The 23,765-nt window shown below is 47.8% G+C and overlaps 1 protein-coding gene across 3 annotated transcripts in view; it reads right to left on the reverse strand.

The window, feature by feature from the left end:
• The window catches only part of LOC142291637 (multidrug and toxin extrusion protein 2-like), a 175,442-nt gene that overhangs the window by 84,024 nt on the left and 67,653 nt on the right, over positions 1-23,765 (reverse strand). The window contains exons 5-7 of one of the 3 annotated variants that reach the window (XM_075336306.1): positions 23,175-23,217; positions 7,494-7,538; positions 3,071-3,168 (exon numbers count right to left, since the gene is read on the reverse strand). In XM_075336306.1, coding sequence (XP_075192421.1) covers positions 3,071-3,168; positions 7,494-7,538; positions 23,175-23,217 — 186 coding nt within the window. The remainder of the gene's footprint in view (positions 1-3,070; positions 3,169-7,493; positions 7,539-23,174; positions 23,218-23,765) is intronic. The other 2 variants (XM_075336307.1, XM_075336308.1) reach the window with 2 other exon arrangements.

Consider the following 23,765-nt stretch of genomic DNA (forward strand, 5'->3'; position numbering starts at 1 on the left):
TAGTCGCGTACATTTTGACAAACTGCAGTCTACCTTTATTATGTCTCTGTGTCAGCAACAAGTCCTTCTGGGTCTCCTGCCATTACGTTTACTTTCATTCAATTGTAGACAGATAGTTCACGCTGACACTGAAGCACCCTGAGCCTGCAGGACAGCTTGAATTTCTCTGGAACTTGAATGGAGCTGCTTATCCACCATCCCGGCTATGCTGCATTGCAACCTTTCATCAACTTTTCTCTGCTGCCCACGTCCAGGGAGATTACAGTGCCATGGCTTGTAAACTTCTTGATTATGTTGTGCACATTGGACAAAGGAACATCAAGCTCTCTGGATATGGACTTATAACCTTGAGACTGCTGACATTTTTCAACAAATGTTGGTTCTCAAGTCCTCAGACTCTTCTATTTATGTTCTCTATGCTTAGTGTGGCACACAGAGACACAACATGCACAGGCTGAGTCAACTTATCCACTTTTAATCTGGTTCCAGGTGTGAAAGATGATGAAAACAATCTTGTCCGACCCACTTTTTATGTTGTGCGTGAAATTATGTCCAATTGCTTTTCTTTCTCAGTTCTTTTTTTTGTGTTGTTCCAATACACTCAAAGGAAATAACGAAATAACCACAATAATTTTCTGGGAGAAATACTTCATTTTCTGGAACAATTTCAAGGATGCCAATACTTTCGGCCACAGCACTAATATATTATAAATAAATATATATATATATATATATATATATATATATATATATATATATATATAATGTTTGTGTACAGCACAGTCCATCTAATGTTTGTGTACAGCACAGTCCATCTAAGGCTATGTGCGCACTAGCAAATGGACTTTTTTTTTAAGAAAAATCCGCATCCTCTGGCAGAATACCACACCCACGGCAAAAAACACGGTAAAACCGCACACGCGTTTTAACCGCATTTTTTCCGCGGGTTGGTCCCTGTGGTTTTTTACCATTATCTATGGCAAAAAATCGCAGGTACCGGCAGAAAAGAAGTGGCATGCACATTAATTCCGCAGCGGAAATTCCACGGGTAAATCCGCAGGTATAAAAAAAACGCATTGTGCGCACAGCATTTTTTTTATACCCATAGGTTTTGCTGGGGAATGACTGCAGAAATGTTAGACACATTCTATGCAGCAAATCCGCCGCAAATCCGCGGTAAATCCGCAGCATGTGCACATAGCCTAAAGCGGGCATTACACACAGCGACATCGCTAGCGATGTCGCTGGTGAAAGCACCTGCCCCCGTCGGTTGTGCGTCACGGGCCAATCGCTTACACCCGTCACACATACTTACCTGCCTAGCGATGTCACTGTGGCCGGCGAACCGCTTCCTTTCTAAGGGGGCAGTTCGTTCGGCGTCACTGCGGCATCACTAAGCGGACGCCCAATAGAAGCGGAGGGGCGGAGATGAGCAGGCCGAACATCCTGCCCACCTCCTTCCTTCCATTGTGGGTGACAACGATGTTGTTCCTCGTTCCTGCGGTGTCACACATAGCGATGTGTGCTGCCGCAGGTACGACGAACAACCTGCGTCCTGCAACAGAAATGATAATCGGGATAGGAACGACTGGTAAACGATCAATGATTTGGTAAGTAATTTTGATTGTTAACGGTCGTTCCTGCGTTTCACACGCAACAACATCGCAAACGAGGCCGGATGTGCGTCACGAATTCTGTAACCCCCAACGACATCTCGTTAGCGATGTCGTTGCATGTAAAGCCCGCTTTACACATGCGGAATTCACTGTGGATTTTCTGCAGTTTTGAAAAGGTAAAGAAATCCACTGCTTGCTTGCAGATTTTCACAAATCTGCAAGGATATCCTTGTGCAAGCAAAGTCTGAGAATCCTGATGTGCATGTTGTGCACATGTTCAGGATTTTTTTCCTTACAGATTTGGTTGCAGAAAAAAATCTGCAGCATGTCAATTATTTCTGCGTTTTTGGCTACATTTTCACCATTGAAAGCAATGGAAAAAACATGCGTAAGAATAGAGGCAAATCGTGGCAAAAAACACCAAATCACCGCAAAAAAACCCACACATTTTTGCCTCACCATTTTTCCTGCCAGAATATGCAGATTTAGTTTCAAATTGTCTGCAACCAAATCTGCAACATGTGTACATAGCTTAAATGTGCAAATGAAATCATCAACCTACACGTACCTTTTTTCTCTGTAGGCCCCCTTTTTGAACAGAGTATGCCATCATGACAACCTGTCTATATGGTTAGTAAAGGAAGCAGTAAGGGAAGGAGTCCATGTGATCTTCCTCCTCTAAAGCGGGCTTTACACGCTGCGACATCGCTAATGCGGAGTCGTTGGGGTCACGGATTTTGTGACGCACATCCGGCCGCATTAGCGATGCCGTGGTGTGACACCGATAAGCGATTTTGCATCGTTGCAAAACAGTGCAAAATCGCTAATCGGCGACACGGGGGTCCATTCTCAATTATCGTTACTTCAGCAGTAACGAAGTTGTTCCTCGTTCCTGCGGCAGCACACATCGCTGCGTGTGACGCCGCAGGAGCGAGGAAGCTCTCCCTACCTGCCTCCCGGCCGCTATGCGGAAGGAAGGAGGTGGGCGGGATGTTACGTCCCGCTCATCTCCGCCCCTCCGCTGCGATTGGGCGGTGGTTCAGTGACGTTTCAGTGACGTCGCTGTGACGCCGCACGGACCGCCCCCTTAGAAAGGAGGCGGTTCGCCGGTCACAGCGATGTCGCCGGACAGGTAAGTATGTGTGACGGCTCTGGGCGATGTTGTGCGGCACGGGCAGCGATATGCCCGTGTCGCGCAACAGATGGGGGCGGATACCCACACTAGCGATATCGGGACCGATATCGCAGTGTGTAAAGTAGCCTTTACTGTCAACTATGATGCCAGTATCTTTGATAAGGCTAAACATAGCTGGATGACAGAAGAATGAAGCCTGCATCAAAAAAATCTCACTCCAGGTATTGGCAATTAAAAACAACTGACATAAAACAAAGTACACACAGAATAATTAACTTTTCAAAGAACAAAGAAATGATTATATGTAAAAATGACTCACTTCACTCCTAGCTTCAGGCCATACATAAAGATGGCATTAACTGCTACATTAACGATGTTTACACCAAGACCAGTAATAACCTGAGGCCATATTATACCCTGGGTGGAAACAAAGAAATACGTTACAACAAGCTTCACCATAATGTCAGCATAATAAAAGCTAACTTAAAGCAATGATAGAGTACAAAGCAGATACCATAACCCCATATCTCAAATATTTTACATTTCATTATCTAAATATCTAAGGGCCAATATTGAGAGTAATTAACAAATAAGACATGTGGTGCTAACGTCACACATATGACTCCACATGAATATTAAGATTCCTTGCTACATTAATAAACTAGGAAGTGATTAGTGGCTTGAAACATCATTTGCTTAGCACAGCGTTACTGCTGCCTAGCAATGACCCCAAAAAGTGTGCTAGGCAATACTTCTGTACTGTACATGTGGCAAGCTAGACTCCGAACAAACATCAAGCCACAGCATTTTAGAAGACGTCCCACCACACCCACAGAAAAGCAGGAACAAATGCTGAAAGTACGGCTCATTAAACAGATAATATTGCATTTTGATACCTAAAATTGAACCATCAAGTACCAAAACACTATTAATCTACATATATAATAATATACAAATAGTGTAAGGTAAGTATAATAGTCACAGACCCAAAGAACACGTCCTGTCCTAAGTGGTGACTGAAACCCCGCTGGACCGCCTCCATAACTGAACGCCGGTGGTTCATGGAAGAAATAACGTTCTTTCTCTCCCAGTATCTGCACTATCAGTGAGATTGATGGACAGCATTGTAACAGCAGGGCCACCACTTGGAATTTCAGGGCCCCATACTGGCAATATTTTCGGGCCCCCTTGGGACTCCGCCCAGCTCCACCCCCAGCTCCACCTCCACCCCTCAAACCTTCCACACTCTCACTACCACTCTTGAAAAAACACACACACACACACACACACACACACACACACACACACACACATCTATATATATAATTTCCTTATTCTGTCTGTCTGTCTGTCTTGCTCCAAAATTGTGTCCTTACGGTGACACAAAGCTGATTGGCCGCTGGGCTCGCCATGGCCCCACCCCCCGCACGGATTGGCAGCTCGCCTCGCCTCGGCTCCGCCCCCCCACGGATTGGTCGCTCGCCTCTGCCTGGCCCCGCCCTCCGCATGGATTGCCCGCTCGCCTCGGCCCTCCGCACGCATCGCCAGACATACCCTTGCGCTGCTGGGATCGTGATGGAGCCGGTGTACGCTGGTAACCATTATACACATCGGGTAACTAAGGTCCCTTGGTTACCCGATGTGTATCATAGTTACCAGTGTACACCGGCTCCGTCACGATCCCAGCAGCGCCAGACATACCCTTGCGATGCTGGGATCGTGACGGAGCCGGTGAACGCTGGTAACCATTATACACATCGGGTAACTAAGGTCCCTTAGTTACCCGATGTGTATCATAGTTACCAGCGTACACCGGCTCCCGGTACACATGTGCAGGGAGCCGGCATTATACTCCTCTCCCCCCAGGACTACTCCTCCTATTATAGTCCTCCTATTATACTCCTCTCTGAGTATAATAGGAGAACTATTATAGCATGGGGGATGGAGCACGATGGGGTGCACAGTATGGGGGATGTAGCACGATGGGGGGTGCGCAGCATGGGGGATGTAGCACGATGGGGGGTGCGCAGCATGGGGGATGGAGCACGATGGGGGTTGGGCAGCATGGGGATGGAGCACGATGGGAGGTGCACACCTCCCCCCAACACACACACACACAACACACCACACACACACTGGGAACCACAAACACCGCCCTACACAGACACCCACACACACAGACAACACCGCACACACACAACACCCAACACACAAACACCGCGGCATACATAAATATACGCACATACCGCACAACACACACATTGCACATAACATACCTCCCCCCAAAACACACCACACCCACACAAACCGCGCAACACACACACAACGCTACAGACACACAGCGCTCCACAAACAACGCAACACACGCAACACACATACAACACCGCTCTCACCCCCCGCCACACCCAGACAACACCCAGAACATGTACAGTGCCCTACACAAACACTTGGTAACTACACACAACAACAACATCTATATATATATATATATTATATATATATAACAAAAATCATACATGAACTACACATTATGTAAATTCTAGAATACCTGATGCATAGAATCGGGCCACCTTCTAGTATATATATATATATATATATATATATATTGCAATTATTATTATTATTTACCCCTCTCCTGGGCACATGCGGGTATATATGTTACCAGCTTGGTTTCTGCCCCTCCAGGTGAATATGTCCTCCTTCCAGTATATATATCCCATCCTGGAGGCCTTTTAGTATATATATATATATACATATATACCTATCTATATCTATATATCCCCCTCCTGGGCACCTGCGGGTATATATGTTACCAGCTTGGTTTCTGCCCCTCCAGGTGAATATGTCCTCCTTCCGGTATATATATCCCCTCCTGGAGGCCTTTTAGTATATATATATAAATGTTACCAGCTTGGTTCCTGCCCCTCCTGGTGAACATGTCTTCCCGGTATATGTCCGATCTTGGGGGCCTCCGTGTGTGTGTGTGTGTGTGTGTGTGTGTGTGTGTGTGTGTGTGTGTGTGTGTGTGTGTGTGTGTGTGTGTGTGTGTGTGTATATATATATAGCACATGCGATTATATATGTTCCCAGCCTGGTTTCTGACCCTTCCTAGTGAATATGTCCTCCTCCCGGTATACATGCCAACAGATTGGTAAATCATATGCATCATGTAGGAGACGCTGAAGGCACATACATCCCAGGAGGGGCTGGGGGCATATATATATACATCACAGGAGGGGCTGGGGACATATATATATATATATATATATATACACATCACAGGAGGGGCTGGAGACATATACACACATCACAGCAGCATGGGCTGGGGACATATACACACATCACAGCAGGGAGGGGGTGGTGGCATATACACATCACAGGAGGGGCTGGGGCTCGGACAGTACTGCTGGGCACGGACAGAGCTGGCAGTGGCACGGACAACAGTAGAGAGGCACAAACAGTACTGGAGGACATGAACAGGACTGAGGGAGCACAGACAGCACTAGGGCATGTGGCATACAGCACTGCAGGGAGGGTGGCTCACAGCAGCGGGAGGCAGGAGGCTCACAGCAGAGAGGCAGGAGGCTCACAGCAGAGACGCAGGAGGCTCACAGCAGAAAGGCAGGAGGCTCACAGCAGAGAGGCAGTAGGCTCACAGCAGAGAGGCAGGAGGCTCCCAGCAGAAAGGTAGGAGGCACACAGCAGAAAGGCAGTAGGCTCACACCAGAAAGGCAGGAGGCTCACAGCAGAGAGACAGGAGGCTCACAGCAGACACAGGAGGCTCACAGCAGAGAGGCAGAAGGCTCACAGCAGAGGCAGGAGGCTCACAGCACTGAGAGGCAAGAGGCTCACAGCAGAGGGAGGCTCACAGCAGAGAGACAGGAGGCTCACAGGAGAGATACAGGAGGCTCACAGGAGAGAGGCAGGAGGCTCACAGGAGAGAGGCAGGAGGCTTACAGGAGAAAGGCAGGAGGCTCACAGGAGAGAGGCAGGAGGCTCACAGGAGAGAGGCAGGAGGATCACAGCAGGGAGGCAGGAGGCTCACAGCAGGGAGGCAGGAGGCTCACAGCAGGGAGGCATGAGACCACAGGCCGGAGGTTCCCCACCTCTGATCTAGCTGAAGCAAGACAGGGGCTGTATTGACGTGTCTGCGGTCGGCGGGCTTGCGGCCGGCAGGTCTGTGGGCCTGCGGGCGGCCCCAGGCAGAGATTAGCGGGCCCCCCTCAGGCTGAGATCAGTGGGCGGGCCTCCCCACCAAGGCAGCGTCTTCACCACCTCCGCGTTGTCCGCAGCACTGTGATGAGGCGCAGAGTGATGACCTCATTACATTGGGCTGCGGGATGACTGCTCTACTTGCTTTCGGCCACATGGCTAATTTGCATGTGATGCCCTAGAAGGGCTTCGCCTGCAATTTAGCCGTGTCTGCAGTGGCAGAAACAACACGGCCGGGCCCCACTGCTGCGGCTGTGACTGGGGCCCCGTGAAGAGAAGGGGCCTGTCCTGCCTGCTGCTCTCTTCACGGGGCTTGGTAGACCAGGCACAGTAGTAATGCCCTGATGGCGGCCCTGTGTAACAGTATTCAACTGCAGATTGTTTGCAGTTTAACGGCATTTAGGGACATGACAGGTTCCATATTAAAGGCACACCACATACAGTATAAATAATTCTAAATACAATATAAATAAAACGCTAAAAGAAACAATTCAAATTTAATGAATGAATTAAAAATGTTTAATATGTACCTGATTTTGTAAATATCGTGTCTGTAGCTGATAAAGGAAGACTGCCTGTAATAGAAAATCCAAACCGAATATAGAGACCATTCTTATCATCTGTGTATAGCAACAAACATCACAAAACAATACACTTGTCATTAAAGTGTGAGAAAATGAAGTAGTAAAGAGGTGTGTGCATGGCTGTTGTGTCTGCACTTTACTATTTTAAATTAAATGTGAAAAATGTTACTTTCGCATCAATGTTAATGAAAACTTATATACGGTAATTTGTGCACTAAAGATTTCACTTTGTCTACAACTCAGGTAACTCTCCCCTATGCCCTCCAAGCCAGCAGCATTCACATGTGTTTGCCAAAATTCCCTGCCTAACCAGCCATGAATAATGTTATTCACTTAACTGAATGTTTGAAAAAAGTATTTCTCTGACGCCTCATTGGGGGACTCCGCCGCCGCAGCAATGTGAACTGTTACTTCTGTGAGGGTTTGAGGAAAACTGGTATTCCTGGTGCCTGTGCAACCCACATGGAAGGAAAGAAGGACCCGCGGCCTCAAGGCGGAGCGATCGAGCTGCTCCACTTGTCTGTCTGTTGGGTCCTTGAAGGAGGATCCATCAAGTAAAAGACAGGAGGGTCTTTCAGGCAGGCGGGAGGGGGGGATCCACCGAGGGCGGATCGGCCCAGCCCTTAGAGACAGCTAAGCCAAGGGTGTACCGGGACTTCATGCGTTTACGGATACCGAAGTGCCCGCAAAAACTTTTTTTTTTTTTTTAGGTTTCTTCATTCTTTTAAAGGAACAAACCAAGAAAAACGAAAGAGGCGATCAACGGTTTTTTATTATTAATATTCATATTGAAATTTTGGAACATGCGGAAAGGTGATGGGAAAGAAAGAACGGTATACATCTCCACAACCAGTGTAGGTATTAGTCATAATGTACCATTATATATTAGATTAATGATATAAGGTCGCATCCAAGAAGGGCAAGTGTCCCACAAAAAGAGAAAGAGAAGAAACCACACCAAGAGGGTATATAAAAACACTTCTCGATGTAAAATATATACTACACAATAAAAAGGCAGATATATAAGAGAAGGCAAGAAAGTGTGGTACCTAACTTCTCAATGTGGAAAAGTATCTTAAATCATTGTATAGTCCATGTCATACTAATAGTGAGGGTCAGCACCGCAGAAAAAAGACAAAAGACACAGAGGCCGCAGCACATGGAGAAACAATAATTCCAGTGCAGAGAACCGTATACACACATATACACTCTCCAATACTGCGGCTAGTGTGTGTTTCACACGGCGGCGGTAAAAAACACCACAGACACAAAGTGTCAACTCTGCTGCAGAAACCACAATACACAGACCCAGCATATAATTAGTGCGAGAGTAGATAAATTATTCACGCTCATAGAAATACTCTCACACTAGGGTCAATGTGTATAAGAATAATAGTGGCAAAAACAGCAGCATGGACACACCTCACAGAAAAATACACGTAAACATGCATTAGCATGCACATATATTCCGTGCTGATAGTGAGGGTTAACACCGCAAAAAAGGGGACACAGAGGCCGCAGCACATAGAGAAAGCAATAAATCCAATGCAGAAAACCATATACACATGTATACGCCCTCTCATACTGCGGCCAGTGTGTGTTTCACACGGCGGCAGTGACAAACACTAAAGGTCAGCTCCGCTGCAAAAACCACATCACACAGACCCTACATGTAATTAGTGCGAGAGTAGATATATTGTTCATACACATAGAAATACTCTTACACTGAGGTCAATGTGTATAATACTAACAGTGGCAAAAGCAGCAGCACGGACACACCTCACAGGAAAATCAATGTGTGTTTCACATAGCATAGATGAATGAAGGAACACATAGACGTGCATATAAGCGTATTGATGGACAATGCTGCAGCGAAAAGGCACACACAGGCCGCAATATATAATATAATAAGGGCAATAAATCCAAATACATATGCATATGTACTCACACACTGCGGCCAATGTGCGCTTCTCACGCAGCAGCAAATGACAACCACCAAAACCACAGCATGTGTAGGTGTCAGTGAAAAGGAGAAGGATAAGTACCGTAAAACAATGAGAGCGGCAACACTGACACGCCACACATATTACTGGCTGGCGAATATCACCATATCAGCACAGTATAGTAAAAAACATACGGAGGAAAAATCCACAATGTGGGACACTCAAACACTAACCGGACCAACCATTAGGAGGATAACATTACCTAAAATATGCGGTTTGCGGAGGGAATGCGCCCGATGCGCATTTCGGAGTTTACCTTCGTCAGGGGGCGTGACCGGAAACTACGGGGGTGCCATTAAAATAGGCCTTCATCCCCCAGCTGATTGGGCAGATATCCGGACGCATCCGCGGCCGGCCAACCGGAAGTCCCGCCTCACAGGCACGTCATGGCCCCACAGAACGCCGGGTAATTAAACCCGGCGTCCCCGTCGCCATAGAGAAGCACCTGCGAGAACAAGGAAATCCAGGCAGGCGGCGCATGCGTCAACCACCCAGTCAGGAGGGGGATGAAAATTATAAAATAGAGGTTGCTATGCAGGTAAATGGACATGGGGGGATCCCTGTACGATAACCACAGCATAATATGGACATAAGCATTAATCTCATAGCGATGGGAATATGACCAATAATAAAAATAAATAATTACTGCACATGGTGAGACATACATATTACACGGTACACATACAACAGCAAATGCACAGATTACATATATGCACATATTGTGTAAACATACACAAGTATGTATGTACCATAATTAGATAACAAAATGGATACCGTGAATAATAAAGAAAGGTAAATAAAAATGAAAAATAAAAAAAATTAAAAATAAATAATAAAAAACAAAAAACAAAGAAACACAGAAAATAATAATACTAAATAAAAAACAAAAAACAAGGATATCCAAAGAGATTTTGCAGTCCAAGGAGATCCATCCATGTCAGCATCCTGTATATAAAGAGACGATGACCAGATAACCAATCGCCAATATAAGTAACATATGCAAATGCATATGTAGTACTAATGGGCCTAAAAAGAAAATTAAAAACAATTAAAACCAAGAAAACACCAAGACGTTTACAAAAACGGAATAAAACTCATGTTTTCATTTAAGCCTTGGGGCTGCACCGTACGGAGACGCCAAATCTATTGTGTCTCTAATTGTGCCAATCGCTGACTGATCCGGCCCCCACGAACATCCACTTCCAAAATGTCAATTCCACGGACTAGAAACCCCTTAGAATCACATTCATGAAAGAGTTTGAAGTGCCGCGGAATTGTCTTGAGGGTGGATATATCAGAATGCTCCCGTGCGGCTTCTATTCCCAAGACGTGTTCTCGAACCCGAGTTTTCAACTGTCGGGTCGTGAGCCCAATGTAAATCTTGGGACAGGGGCAAACTCCATAATAGATTACGGATTTAGACTCACAAGTGATCCTCTTCCTGATTGTATACTTCTTCAATGAAGAGGAATCACAGAAAGTATTTGTCCGCAGTACATTAGGACAAGCCACACACTTGCCGCACGGGAAACATCCGGTCCTAATAGCTGGTACATTAGAAAACATTGGGGGTGGAGTACTCTCATGAAGGCTGTGGACAAGATAGTCCTTTAGGTTTTTGGCTCTACGTAGGGTGATCTGTGGTCTTAGGGGTAAGATTTTGGCCAGTATGGAATCGGCTTGTAAAATCGGCCAAGACTTAAGTAATGCCTCACGGATACCAGAATGTGCGGAACAGTAGTTGGTAATAAACCTAATAGATGAGTCACTGTTCCACACCTTCTTGGAGTACAGCAAATCAGTCCTCACAGAGTATTTAGCTCTATGGTAAGCACGTTTAATCATACGTTTGCTGTACCCCCTCTCAGAAAATCGTTTAGTCAATTCAGCCGCCTGGAATTCAAAATCACAATCACTAGAACACAGACGGCAGACACGAAGAAATTGTCCGACAGGTATAGAACGGATCAAATGTGGGGGATGGAAAGATGACGCGTGAAGTAGCGTATTAGTCGCCGTAGATTTACGATGTAAATTAGACTGTAAACAGTCCTCAGAGTCCCTATACACCAGTACATCCAAGAATGCAATGGAATCAGCAGAGCTTTGATATGTAAGACGGATGTTGCGAGTGTTGGAGTTCAGCTCGTTAATAAATATCAGGGGGAGGTCCCTCTCCCACAGCCCCAGGAAGGACCCCTTGTTTTTAAGGGGTCCTTCTACCTCCAGCTCCAGGGCACAGCGATGGGCGCCTCTTTTGCGCCAGCTTATGCAAATCTGTTCCTGGGGCTGTGGGAGAGGGACCTCCCCCTGGCTGATTTGGAGTCGTCGATGGGCCGAGTCCTTTTATGGACTCGGTACATCGACGATATTTTCCTTATCTGGCAGGGGTCTTTTGATTTACTTTTGATATTTATTAACGAGCTGAACTCCAACACTCGCAACATCCGTCTTACATATCAAAGCTCTGCTGATTCCATTGCATTCTTGGATGTACTGGTGTATAGGGACTCTGAGGACTGTTTACAGTCTAATTTACATCGTAAATCTACGGCGACTAATACGCTACTTCACGCGTCATCTTTCCATCCCCCACATTTGATCCGTTCTATACCTGTCGGACAATTTCTTCGTGTCCGCCGTCTGTGTTCTAGTGATTGTGATTTTGAATTCCAGGCGGCTGAATTGACTAAACGATTTTCTGAGAGGGGGTACAGCAAACGTATGATTAAACATGCTTACCATAGAGCTAAATACTCTGTGAGGAATGATTTGCTGTACTCCAAGAAGGTGCGGAACAGTGACTCATCTATTAGGTTTATTACCAACTACTGTTCCGCACATTCTGGTATCCGTGAGGCATTACTTAAGTCTTGGCCGATTTTACAAGCCGATTCCATTCTGGCCAAAATCTTACCCCTAAGACCACAGATCACCCTACGTAGAGCCAAAAACCTAAAGGGCTATCTTGTCCACAGCCTTCATGAGAGTACTCCACCCCCAATGTTTTCTAATGTACCAGCTATTAGGACCGGATGTTTCCCGTGCGGCAAGTGTGTGGCTTGTCCTAATGTACTGCGGACAAATACTTTCTGTGTATACTTCTTCAATGAAGAGGAATCAATCAGGAAGAGGATCACCTGTGAGTCTAAATCCGTAATCTATTATGGAGTTTGCCCCTGTCCCAAGATTTACATTGGGCTCACGACCCGACAGTTGAAAACTCGGGTTCGAGAACACGTCTTGGGAATAGAAGCCGCACGGGAGTATTCTGATATATCCACCCTCAAGACAATTCCGCGGCACTTCAAACTCTTTCATGAATGTGATTCTAAGGGGTTTCTAGTCCGTGGAATTGACATTTTGGAAGTGGATGTTCGTGGGGGCCGGATCAGTCAGCGATTGGCACAATTAGAGACACAATGGATTTGGCGTCTCCGTACGGTGCAGCCCCAAGGCTTAAATGAAAACATGAGTTTTATTCCGTTTTTGTAAAAGTCTTGGTGTTTTCTTGGTTTTAATTGTTTTTAATTTTCTTTTTAGGCCCATTAGTACTACATATGCATTTGCATATGTTACTTATATTGGCGATTGGTTATCTGGTCATCGTCGCTTTATATACAGGATGCTGACATGGCTGGATCTCCTTGGACTGCAAAATCTCTTTGGATATCCTTGTTTTTTTGTTTTTTATTTAGTATTATTATTTTCTGTGTTTCTTTGTTTTTTGTTTTTTATTATTTATTTTTTATTTTTTTTATTTTTCATTTTTATTTACCTTTCTTTATTATTCACGGTATCCATTTTGTTATCTAATTATGGTACATACATACTTGTGTATGTTTACACAATATGTGCATATATGTAATCTGTGCATTTGCTGTTGTATGTGTACCGTGTAATATGTATGTCTCACCATGTGCAGTAATTATTTCTTTTTATTATTGGTCATATTCCCATCGCTATGAGATTAATGCTTATGTCCATATTATGCTGTGGTTATCGTACAGGGATCCCCCCATGCCCATTTACCTGCATAGCAACCTCTATTTTATAATTTTCATCCCCCTCCTGACTGGGTGGTTGTGACGGGGTGTACAGCAGAGCAAGGAGAGACAACAGGCCGAGGAACGATCCAACAGGTTTATTCACAAGAACACTGGAACAGCACACGATAAGTCCACGTAAAACAGATTCGGGGGCCCTTCCCGACAATCCTCGGACCGGATTACAAAGCAATCGTCCTTACAGTAGTCCAAAGAGTTCCACACAATCCCACGGGCCGCCACACAGGCCTAGCTCCGTCCGTGTCCACAGCCACACAGGCTGGAGCTCCTGCTCCCTTCAAGTTTCAGCTCACTCTGACTGAATCTCCCAGGTAAGCAGAGTTTACACTAGTTGGACTCTAGGCCCACCTCCCCCTACTCCCAGGGATGGAAGTGCCTCAAGAGGATATAACCTTGCATTTTAGGGGGTGATTACCTACAACAATAGAAATGTACACAGAAGTAGTTCAAATAAGACAATGAACCCAGCTTGAAATAGGAATCTGTACAGCATATACAGTGAGAGGGTAAATTACATCTTCACAATCCCTCCCCCTCCCAACTTGTGTACGTACTAGGGACCTCTACAGGTCACTGGTTAAGTACACACAGGCAGAGCGTTACTTACATGTGGCTTCATGCAGCCACGAATTGGCATCGTAGCTCTCCCACATCATTGCCCAGGAGAACAGCTGCAGGCAGACCACCCATCACCCCAACCACACATCGCCTGACCCCAAAACCAAAGCTCAGATCCACAGTGGCTGTGGGAATAGTCCTCCATTGTCCACCAGCCAGTTCAATGACAATCCCAGGTCCTCTATGGATTGCCTCAGGCCGAACCACTCGGGGATCAGCCAGTGTGAGGAAAGCACCCGAGTCACAAAATCCAACAAGTCTCTGTCCATCCAGCACAACCTCCTGCAAGTGCTTACCTCGATGAGCAGAAGTCGTCATAACTGCAGGTCGCACCCCGTAAACTCCTGGTGGTGCAACATGGGGGGCTGAGTCACTAGGCCAGTCCTCACATAGCGGTGCCACATCTTCCTCCATGGCGCTGGGCTGTAAATAATTAACAATCCGATTGGGCGCAGGATCAGTCCTCATTTGAACAGCTGGGCAGGAGACTTGCCGATGCCCTGGCTGTCCACATTGATAGCATCTGAGCTGGGTCTCCCTCCATCCAAGGCGTCCTCTTGGGTAAGGGGTAGGGGAACTTGGAGGCCGACTCCCACCTGAAGGTGCTGTAGGGGTTTGAGGATGATTCCTCCATGGGCTGGCTGGGCATGAGGCCTGCAAATGCCCGGGATGCCTACAAACATAACACCTGCGCTCTGTTACTTCCTCTCCCCGGCGTATTCCAGAAAGTGCAGTAGAAGCAACTGAAGGCACATTAACACGGGTATCAACATGTGGTGGCTTAGAGGAACGGGGAACAATGGGGGCAGAATAACTGGGGGCATCCGGTGTTGTGGAGCTGTTAGGCGTCTCTCCATCCTCCAACAAAACCCTCCACTGAGGCTTGATAGTGAGCACCTCATCAGCTAGAGCAGCAGCTTCCTCCACTGTCGCTGGTTTTCTCTCACGCACCCATTCCCGGATCTCAGCGGGGCACTGGGCAAAGAATTGTTCTTTTAGGATGACCTGGAGGAAGGTCTGCCAAGTTAAGGCTCCCTCTCCCTCCAGCCAGCGATGGCACACTTGTTTCAGTCTGTGGGCAAACATCTTGAAAGACACTTCTCCATCACAGGCTAATGTACGGAACTTAGTCCTATAAGTATCTGGGGTCACGGCATAATGTTCCAGAATGGTCTGTTTTATCTCCCCATACTCACAATTCCACTGAGGGTCCATAGCTCTATAGGCGTCGGCAGCTCCACCCTCCAAGAGGCCCACCAGGTGTCTGACTCGCTCTCTTTCTGGGACTTCCATTAATCGACACTGATGCTCAAAGTCCTGGAAGAAGCCCTCAATGTCACCAGCAGCCTCATTAAACTGCTTGAAGTCTTTGCGGGACACTCTGGGAAGTTCCCTCATGATGGGTGCTGGGGTTACAGTCTGTCTGGAACCTCTCGCGGCTTCCACAGCGAGCTGCTTATCCAGCAATGCCATCTCCTCCATCCTGCGCTCCTTCTCTTCAGCTCCACGCATGGCCTCCCTCTTATCTTCTATGGTGGCCTCATCTCCAAGCAGTGCCATCTTTTCCTTGTACCACACAACCCATTGACTTTTTTGGGTATTCACCTCCGGCTCCCGTCTTTGCTCCCCTTGCTGTGGAAATTGTTCCTCGGTGCCATCTTGCAGGCAAGCGTGTTCCAATGCCTCAATTAGTTGCTCCTTAGAGAGTCCTTTGTAGCCGACACCTAATTCACGGGCCTTTGTTTGTAGACTCGCCACAGTCCAGTTCCTGTATCCTGAGGTTCTGGTTTCAGACGTCGATTGGCTGTTGTCCTCCATTTCTTCTGCTCTGATCCCGCCGCTGCCACCAGTTTGTGACGGGGTGTACAGCAGAGCAAGGAGAGACAACAGGCCGAGGAACGATCCAACAGGTTTATTCACAAGAACACTGGAACAGCACACGATAAGTCCACGTAAAACAGATTCGGGGGCCCTTCCCGACAATCCTCGGACCGGATTACAAAGCAATCGTCCTTACAGTAGTCCAAAGAGTTCCACACAATCCCACGGGCCGCCACACAGGCCTAACTCCGTCCGTGTCCACAGCCACACAGGCTGGAGCTCCTGCTCCCTTCAAGTTTCAGCTCACTCTGACTGAATCTCCCAGGTAAGCAGAGTTTACACTAGTTGGACTCTAGGCCCACCTCCCCCTACTCCCAGGGATGGAAGTGCCTCAAGAGGATATAACCTTGCATTTTAGGGGGTGATTACCTACAACAATAGAAATGTACACAGAAGTAGTTCAAATAAGACAATGAACCCAGCTTGAAATAGGAATCTGTACAGCATATACAGTGAGAGGGTAAATTACATCTTCACAGTGGTTGACGCATGCGCCGCCTGCCTGGATTTCCTTGTTCTCGCAGGTGCTTCTCTATGGCGACGGGGATGCCGGGTTTAATTACCCGGTGTTCTGTGGGGCCATGACGTGCCTGTGAGGCGGGACTTCCGGTTGGCCGGCCGCGGATGCGTCCGGATGTCGGCCCAATCAGCTGGGGGATGAAGGCCTATTTTAATGGCACCCCCGTAGTTTCCGGTCATGCCCCCTGACGAAGGTAAACTCCGAAATGCGCATCGGGCGCATTCCCTCCGCAAACCGCATATTTTAGGTAATGTTATATCCTCCTAATGGTTGGTCCGGTTAGTGTTTGAGTGTCCCACATTGTGGATTTTTCCTCTGTATGTTTTTTACTATACTGTGCTGATATGGTGATAGTCGCCAGCCAGTAATATGTGTGGCGTGTCAGTGTTGCCGCTCTCATTGTTTTACGGTACTTATCCTTCTCCTTTTCACTGACACCTACACATGCTGTGGTTTTGGTGGTTGTCATTTGCTGCTGCGTGAGAAGCGCACATTGGCCGCAGTGTGTGAGTGCATATGCATATGTATTTGGATTTATTGCCCTTATTATGTTATATATTGCGGCCTGTGTGTGCCTTTTCGCTGCAGCATTGTCCATCAATACGCTTATATGCACGTCTATGTGTTCCTTCATTCATCTATGCTATGTGAAACACACATTGATTTTCCTGTGAGGTGTGTCCGTGCTGCTGCTTTTGCCACTGTTAGTATTATACACATTGACCTTAGTGTAAGAGTATTTCTATGTGTATGAACAATATATCTACTCTCGCACTAATTACATGTAGGGTCTGTGTGATGTGGTTTTTGCAGCGGAGCTGACCTTTAGTGTTTGTCACTGCCGCCGTGTGAAACACACACTGGCCGCAGTATGAGAGGGCGTATACATGTGTATATGGTTTTCTGCATTGGATTTATTGCTTTCTCTATGTGCTGCGGCCTCTGTGTCCCCTTTTTTGCGGTGTTAACCCTCACTATCAGCACGGAATATATATGCATGCTAATGCATGTTTACGTGTATTTTTCTGTGAGGTGTGTCCATGCTGCTGTTTTTGCCACTATTATTCTTATACACATTGACCCTAGTGTGAGAGTATTTCCATGTGCATGAATAATTTATCTACTCTCGCACTAATTATATGCTGGGTCTGTGTATTGTGGTTTCTGCAGCAGAGTTGACACTTTGTGTCTGTGGTGTTTTTTACCGCCGCCGTGTGAAACACACACTAGCCGCAGTATTGGAGAGTGTATATGTGTGTATACGGTTCTCTGCACTGGAATTATTGTTTCTCCATGTGCTGCGGCCTCTGTGTCTTTTGTCTTTTTTCTGCGGTGCTGACCCTCACTATTAGTATGACATGGACTATACAATGATTTAAGATACTTTTCCATATTGAGAAGTTAGGTACCACACTTTCTTGCCTTCTCTTATATATCTGCCTTTTTTTTGTGTAGTATATATTTTACATCGAGAAGTGTTTTTATATACCCTCTTGGTGTGGTTTCTTCTCTTTCTCTTTTTGTGGGACACTTGCCCTTCTTGGATGCGACCTTATATCATTAATCTAATATATAATGGTACATTATGACCAATACCTACACTGGTTGCGGTGATGAATACCGTTCTTTCTTTCCCATCACCTTTCCGCATGTTCCAAAATTTCAATATGAATATTAATAATAAAAAATGTTGAACCGTTGATCGCCTCTTTCGTTTTTCTTGGTTTGTTCCCTTTAGCGATTTGGTTCATATATTATAGTTCTTTCTGCGCCATATATGATGAAGATGTAAGTACATGTGTATTGCTATATATAAGTGGTACGATATGCAGATGTTTATGCCATTATCTATTCTTTTAAAGGAGACTGCATGGTCAGTAGTAGTGGATGGGAGATCTTTCTCATGCAGAGTTTGGTTGATTGCTGCAATAAGGGAGTCCATCGCAGCTTGATCGCTCGGGGAGGTTGAAACCAAGGAATCATCCTGGTACAAACATCATTCCCCTTCCTCCGGCTCCTCAGAGACCGCTGAACATGTGGGAGAACCCCATCTGCGTACCCCCAAAGGAGAACCATGGGGGTCATGCCCTTTTTCTGATCTGCAACCGGTGAAGCCCGAGGGCTCATTCTTATCAGAAGGAACCTCTATAGAGGTGTCATCAGGCTGCGTTCTGTTCAGGTGCCCCGAGGGGTGTGAGGACGATGTTGCATAGCCAGCACCAGGTTCTGGAAACTGTGCCCATTCCGGGGGACTGGGAGCCGTAGGCTCTGGGCTGGCAGCGGTTGCGGCGGTGGTGGCAGGGGGGGGGAAGCTACAGGGGCACCGGACTCACAGAAGGAAGAGGTGCTATCAACCCCTAGTAGCTCAGTGTGGCAGGTAGTGCAGGCTGAATAATAGCTGTACATTAGGAGTCTTATAGCTGTTGCTGTAGTTGTGCAGGGCATAAAACATGTGACTGCAGCCCCTGGCTGATGAGCCACAAAGTCTAATTGTAACGAGGGAGCAATGCTCTGCAGAGCTAATGTGAGGATATAACTCACCCAGAACGCTGCTGGCCCCTCCCCCCTCCTGTGTTCCAGTTCCTGTGGGAAGGAGGAAGCCAGCTCTGAGAGACGCCCACAGACTCTGATCACAACAAGAGGGAGTAATGCTCTGCAGAGTTGCTGTGTGAGGAGAGTTGCGCGCAGTTTTGTGAGGGGGCGTGGCTTATCGCATGTCAGAGGGGGTGGGGCTTAGCTCCGACAAGAACTCCCCCTTCCCCCATCCAGCCCTGCACAACAATGGTGGACAGAGTCTTGGGAGCTCTCCCCCTCCCCCGCCACCGGTTGAATGCTATGCAGGAGTCTGCAATCAGCCCATGTGAATCCAGTCAGGGAGGATTTCTCAGCTCCAATTCCTGTCAGGGAGGATCTCTCCTCAGGTCCAATTCTTGTCAGGGAGAATCTCACCTCAGCTCTAGTGTGGAGATTCTGATGCCTACTATGCCTGGTCACACTTGGTGCAGAGCGTGTATCAACTCAGAGCCTGCCAGAGGGACTGAGGAAGTTTTTCATCTGCTTTGGGCTCTGGAAAATCGGTGCCTGTGAGAACCGTCGTCCAGTGGTAACAGCCCATGTGAATCCAGTCGGGGAGGATCTCACCTCAGCTCCTGTGGAGATGGCAGTCTGACGCTTGCTGCTTGGTCACGCTGGTGCAGAGCGTGTATCAACTCAGAACCTGCCACAGGGACTGAGGAAGTTTGTCATCGACTCTGGGCTCTGGAAAATCGGTGCCATGAGACCAGTCGTCCAGTGAGTAACAACCCAGGATCTAGCGTCGCAGGAGGGGGTACGGGAAGGCAACACTCCGCGTTCCCGCCTGTTGATGGTTTGGGGAAATCGGTCCCCCTCTAAAAACAAAAAATTCTTGCTGCAGTAGTCTGCATAGATATGCCTCCTCTCCTATAGACACTAAGCTAAAACTGAAGTAGCCTGGCTGGGCCAGGGGGTGTATACTGCAGGGGAGAAGCTAACATCTTTGTATCTACTTAGTGTCCTCCTATGGATAAGCAGCATAACACCCATGGTCCTGTGTCCCCCAATGATGGCTAAGAGAAAACGATTTTACAGTGAGTACACAAAAATTCGTTTTTATAAGCTCTGCATTTCCTATGTAATAAGGGCTTTGACTAGTGGATGGAGCATTTGTTCCCCAGACTAGTCGGCCCTCTTTCTAATTTATCACTCCCTGTGGATGTGATAACGTTTTCCAAGAGCTGGCAACACCACTAGTTCCTGGAAATCTCGGGTGCATTTCGTTAGTGTCACTTGTCTCTGAAGCCTGGTGTACGCATCCAAGTGTCAGAGAGACGCACCGCGCATGATCGGAAGTGCAGAAGCTGTTCTACCAATCATGCGCACTGAGCCTCACTGAAGCTGGGATGCATTAGGCTGGGTATTTAGTCATATAGATGTGAATGCTCCTGGGTTGGAGGGCATAGGGGACCTGACAGGTGTCCTTTAATCCCTCCTTTGTTTCAGTAATCTATATATATAATTGCCTTATTCTGTCTGTCTGTCTGTCTGTCATGCTCCGAAATTGTGTCCTTACGGTGACACAAAGCTGATTGGCCGCTGGGCTCGCCATGGCCCCGCCCCCCCCCACACGGATTGGCCTCTCGCCCCGGCTCTCTGCAGGCCCCGCCCCCCTCACGCAATGCACGCTTGCTCTGGCCCAACTGACACGGAGCTCCGATTCCCAGGTGAGTACACACACACATCAGATCACTCTCACTCACACACACCTCACACATCACAACATGCTGGGATATCGCTTGCTTCTACACCGGCTCCGTCAGGATCCCGGCAGCGCCAGACATAACCTTGCGATGCTGGGATCTTGACGGAGGCCGTGAAAGCTGGTAACCATTATACACATCGGGTAACTAAGGTCCCTTAGTTACCCGATGTGTATCATAGTTACCAGTGTACACCGGCTCACACTCACTCACACCTCACACACACATCACATCGCATCCACACATCAAGGTCCTGCAGCTGCGGAAAATACAGACACATAACAGCACACACACATAACAGCACACACATACACACACACAAATCAGATCACACTCACTCTCACACACACATCACATCGCATCCACATACTCACAACATCCTGGGATATCGCTTGCTTCTCGGCCTCGATACGGTGCTGTTGTGAGCTTCCAGGACCTGCGGGAGGATCACATGGCCAGAAGCATGTGATACCTCCGGATGTTGTGAGTATCAGCGCGTATGTGCGATATCGTCAGTGTCTGTGTGTGTGAATGGATGCGATCGGGTGTGTGTGAGTGGATGCGATCGGGTGTGTGTGAGTGGATGCGATCAGGTGTGTGTGAGTGGATGCGATCGGGTGTGTGTGAGTGGATGCGATCGGGTGTGTGTGAGTGGATGCGATCGGGTGTGTGTGAGTGGATGCGATCGGGTGTGTGTGAGTGGATGCGATCGGGTGTGTGAGTGTCGGCAGAGGAGCACAGCGTGCTGGAGGAGGCTGGGAGCAGAGAGGCTGATCATGGGGAAGGCTGGGAGGAGAGAGGCTGATGCTGGGGGAGGCTGGGACGAGGGAGGCTGATGCTGGTGGAGGCTGATGCTTGGGGAGGCTGATGCTGGGGGAGGCTGGAAGGAGAGAGGCTAATGCTGGTGGAGGCTGATGCTTGGGGAGGCTGATGCTGGGGGAGACTGGGAGGGGAAGGCTGATGCTGAGGGAGGCTGGGAGGAAGGAGGCTGGGAGGAGAGAGGCTGATGCTGGGGGAGGCTGGAAGGAGAGAGGCTGATGCTGGTGGAGGCTGATGCTTGGGGAGGCTGATGCTGGGGGAGACTGGGAGCGGAAGGCTGATGCTGAGGGAGGCTGGGAGGGGGAGGCTGGGAGGAAGGAGGCTGGGAGGAGAGAGGCTGATCCTGGGGAAGGCTGGGAAGGGGAGTCTGATGCTGGGGGAGGCTGGAAGGAGAGAGGCTGATGCTGGTGGAGGCTGATGCATAGGGAGGCTGATGCTGGGGGAGACTGGGAGCGGAAGGCTGATGCTGAGGGAGGCTGGGAGGAGAGAGGCTGATCCTGGGGAAGGCTGGGAAGGGGAGGCTGATGCTGAGGGAAGCTGGAAGGAGAGAGGCTGATGCTGGGGGAGGCTGGAAGGAGAGAGGCTGAGGCTGGGAGGAGAGAGGCTGATGCTGGGGAAGGCTGATGCTGAGGGAGGCTGGGAGGGGAAAGCTGATGCTGGGGAAGGCTGGGAGGACGGAGGCTGGGAGGAGAGAGGCTGATCCTGGGGAAGGCTGGGAGAGGGAGGCTGATGCTGGAGGAGGCTGGAAGGAGAGAGGCTGATGCTGGCGGAGGCTGATGCTGGGGGAGGCTGGAAGGAGAGAGGCTGATGCTGGTGGAGGCTGATGCTTGGGGAGGCTGGGAGAGGGAGGCTGATGCTGAGGGAGGCTGGGAGGAGGGAGGCTGGGAGAGGTAGGCTGAGAGAAGAGAGGCTGATGCACACACACACACACACACACACGCGCGCGCACTGCACAACACACCACACACACACACACTCACACTGGGAACCACAAACAACTGCCCTACACAGACACCCACACACACAGACAACGCTGCACACACACAACACCCAACACACAAACACCGCGGCACACACAAATATACGCACATACCGCACAACACACACATTGCACAAAACATACCTCCCCCCAAAACACACCACACACACACAAACCGCGCAACACACACACAACGCTACAGACACACAGCGCTCCACAAACAACGCAACACACGCAACACACATACAACACCGCTCTCACCCCCCGTCACACCCAGACAACACCCAGAACATGTACAGCGCCTACACAAACACTTGGTAACTACACACAACAACATCTCTCTATATATATATATATAACAAAAATCATACATGAACTACACAATACGTAAATTCTAGAATACCCGATGCGTAGAATCGGGCCACCTTCTAGTGTAATATAATGAGCAAAAGGCAGAACTTACAGGGAGAGCAGGAATAAATATCAGCACATAAGATTGGGTTAGCCTGAACAAAAAAATACAAGAAACATCTGCATTAAAAACCTAGAAACTTATTAATGAACTTAGATCAAAGTCAACATGTGATTGAGGTCATTCATGCAATATAGTAATAGATAAGTAACCTGTGTGACATAATCCTGTAAATATTAACTTTAACTGCTTCATCCATGTAAGCAAGCCAAAGAGAAAAATTTTCTCTATGTTACAGATTTTGTAAATACAGTGCCTTGCGAAAGTATTCGGCTCCCTTGAATTTTTCAACCTTCTCCCACATTTCATGCTTTAACCCCTTCACGACCGGCCGATTGTCCGAAAAAAGTGTCGCACGTTTTACGCCATATTCCGTGACCCGTAGCATTCTCATTTTTCGGGATCTATAGCTCAGTGATGCCTTATTTTTTGCGTCTCAGGCTGCCGTTTTTTACTGTACCATTTTGCGCAGATGCTACGTTTTGATCGCCTGTTATTGCATTTTGTGCAAAATTTGTGGCAACCAAAAAACGTAATTTTGGCATTTGGAATTTTTTTACCGCTACGCCGTTTACTGACCAG

This window comes from Anomaloglossus baeobatrachus, chromosome 2, assembly GCF_048569485.1.
Source record: "Anomaloglossus baeobatrachus isolate aAnoBae1 chromosome 2, aAnoBae1.hap1, whole genome shotgun sequence".
Lineage (NCBI taxonomy): Eukaryota > Metazoa > Chordata > Amphibia > Anura > Aromobatidae > Anomaloglossus > Anomaloglossus baeobatrachus.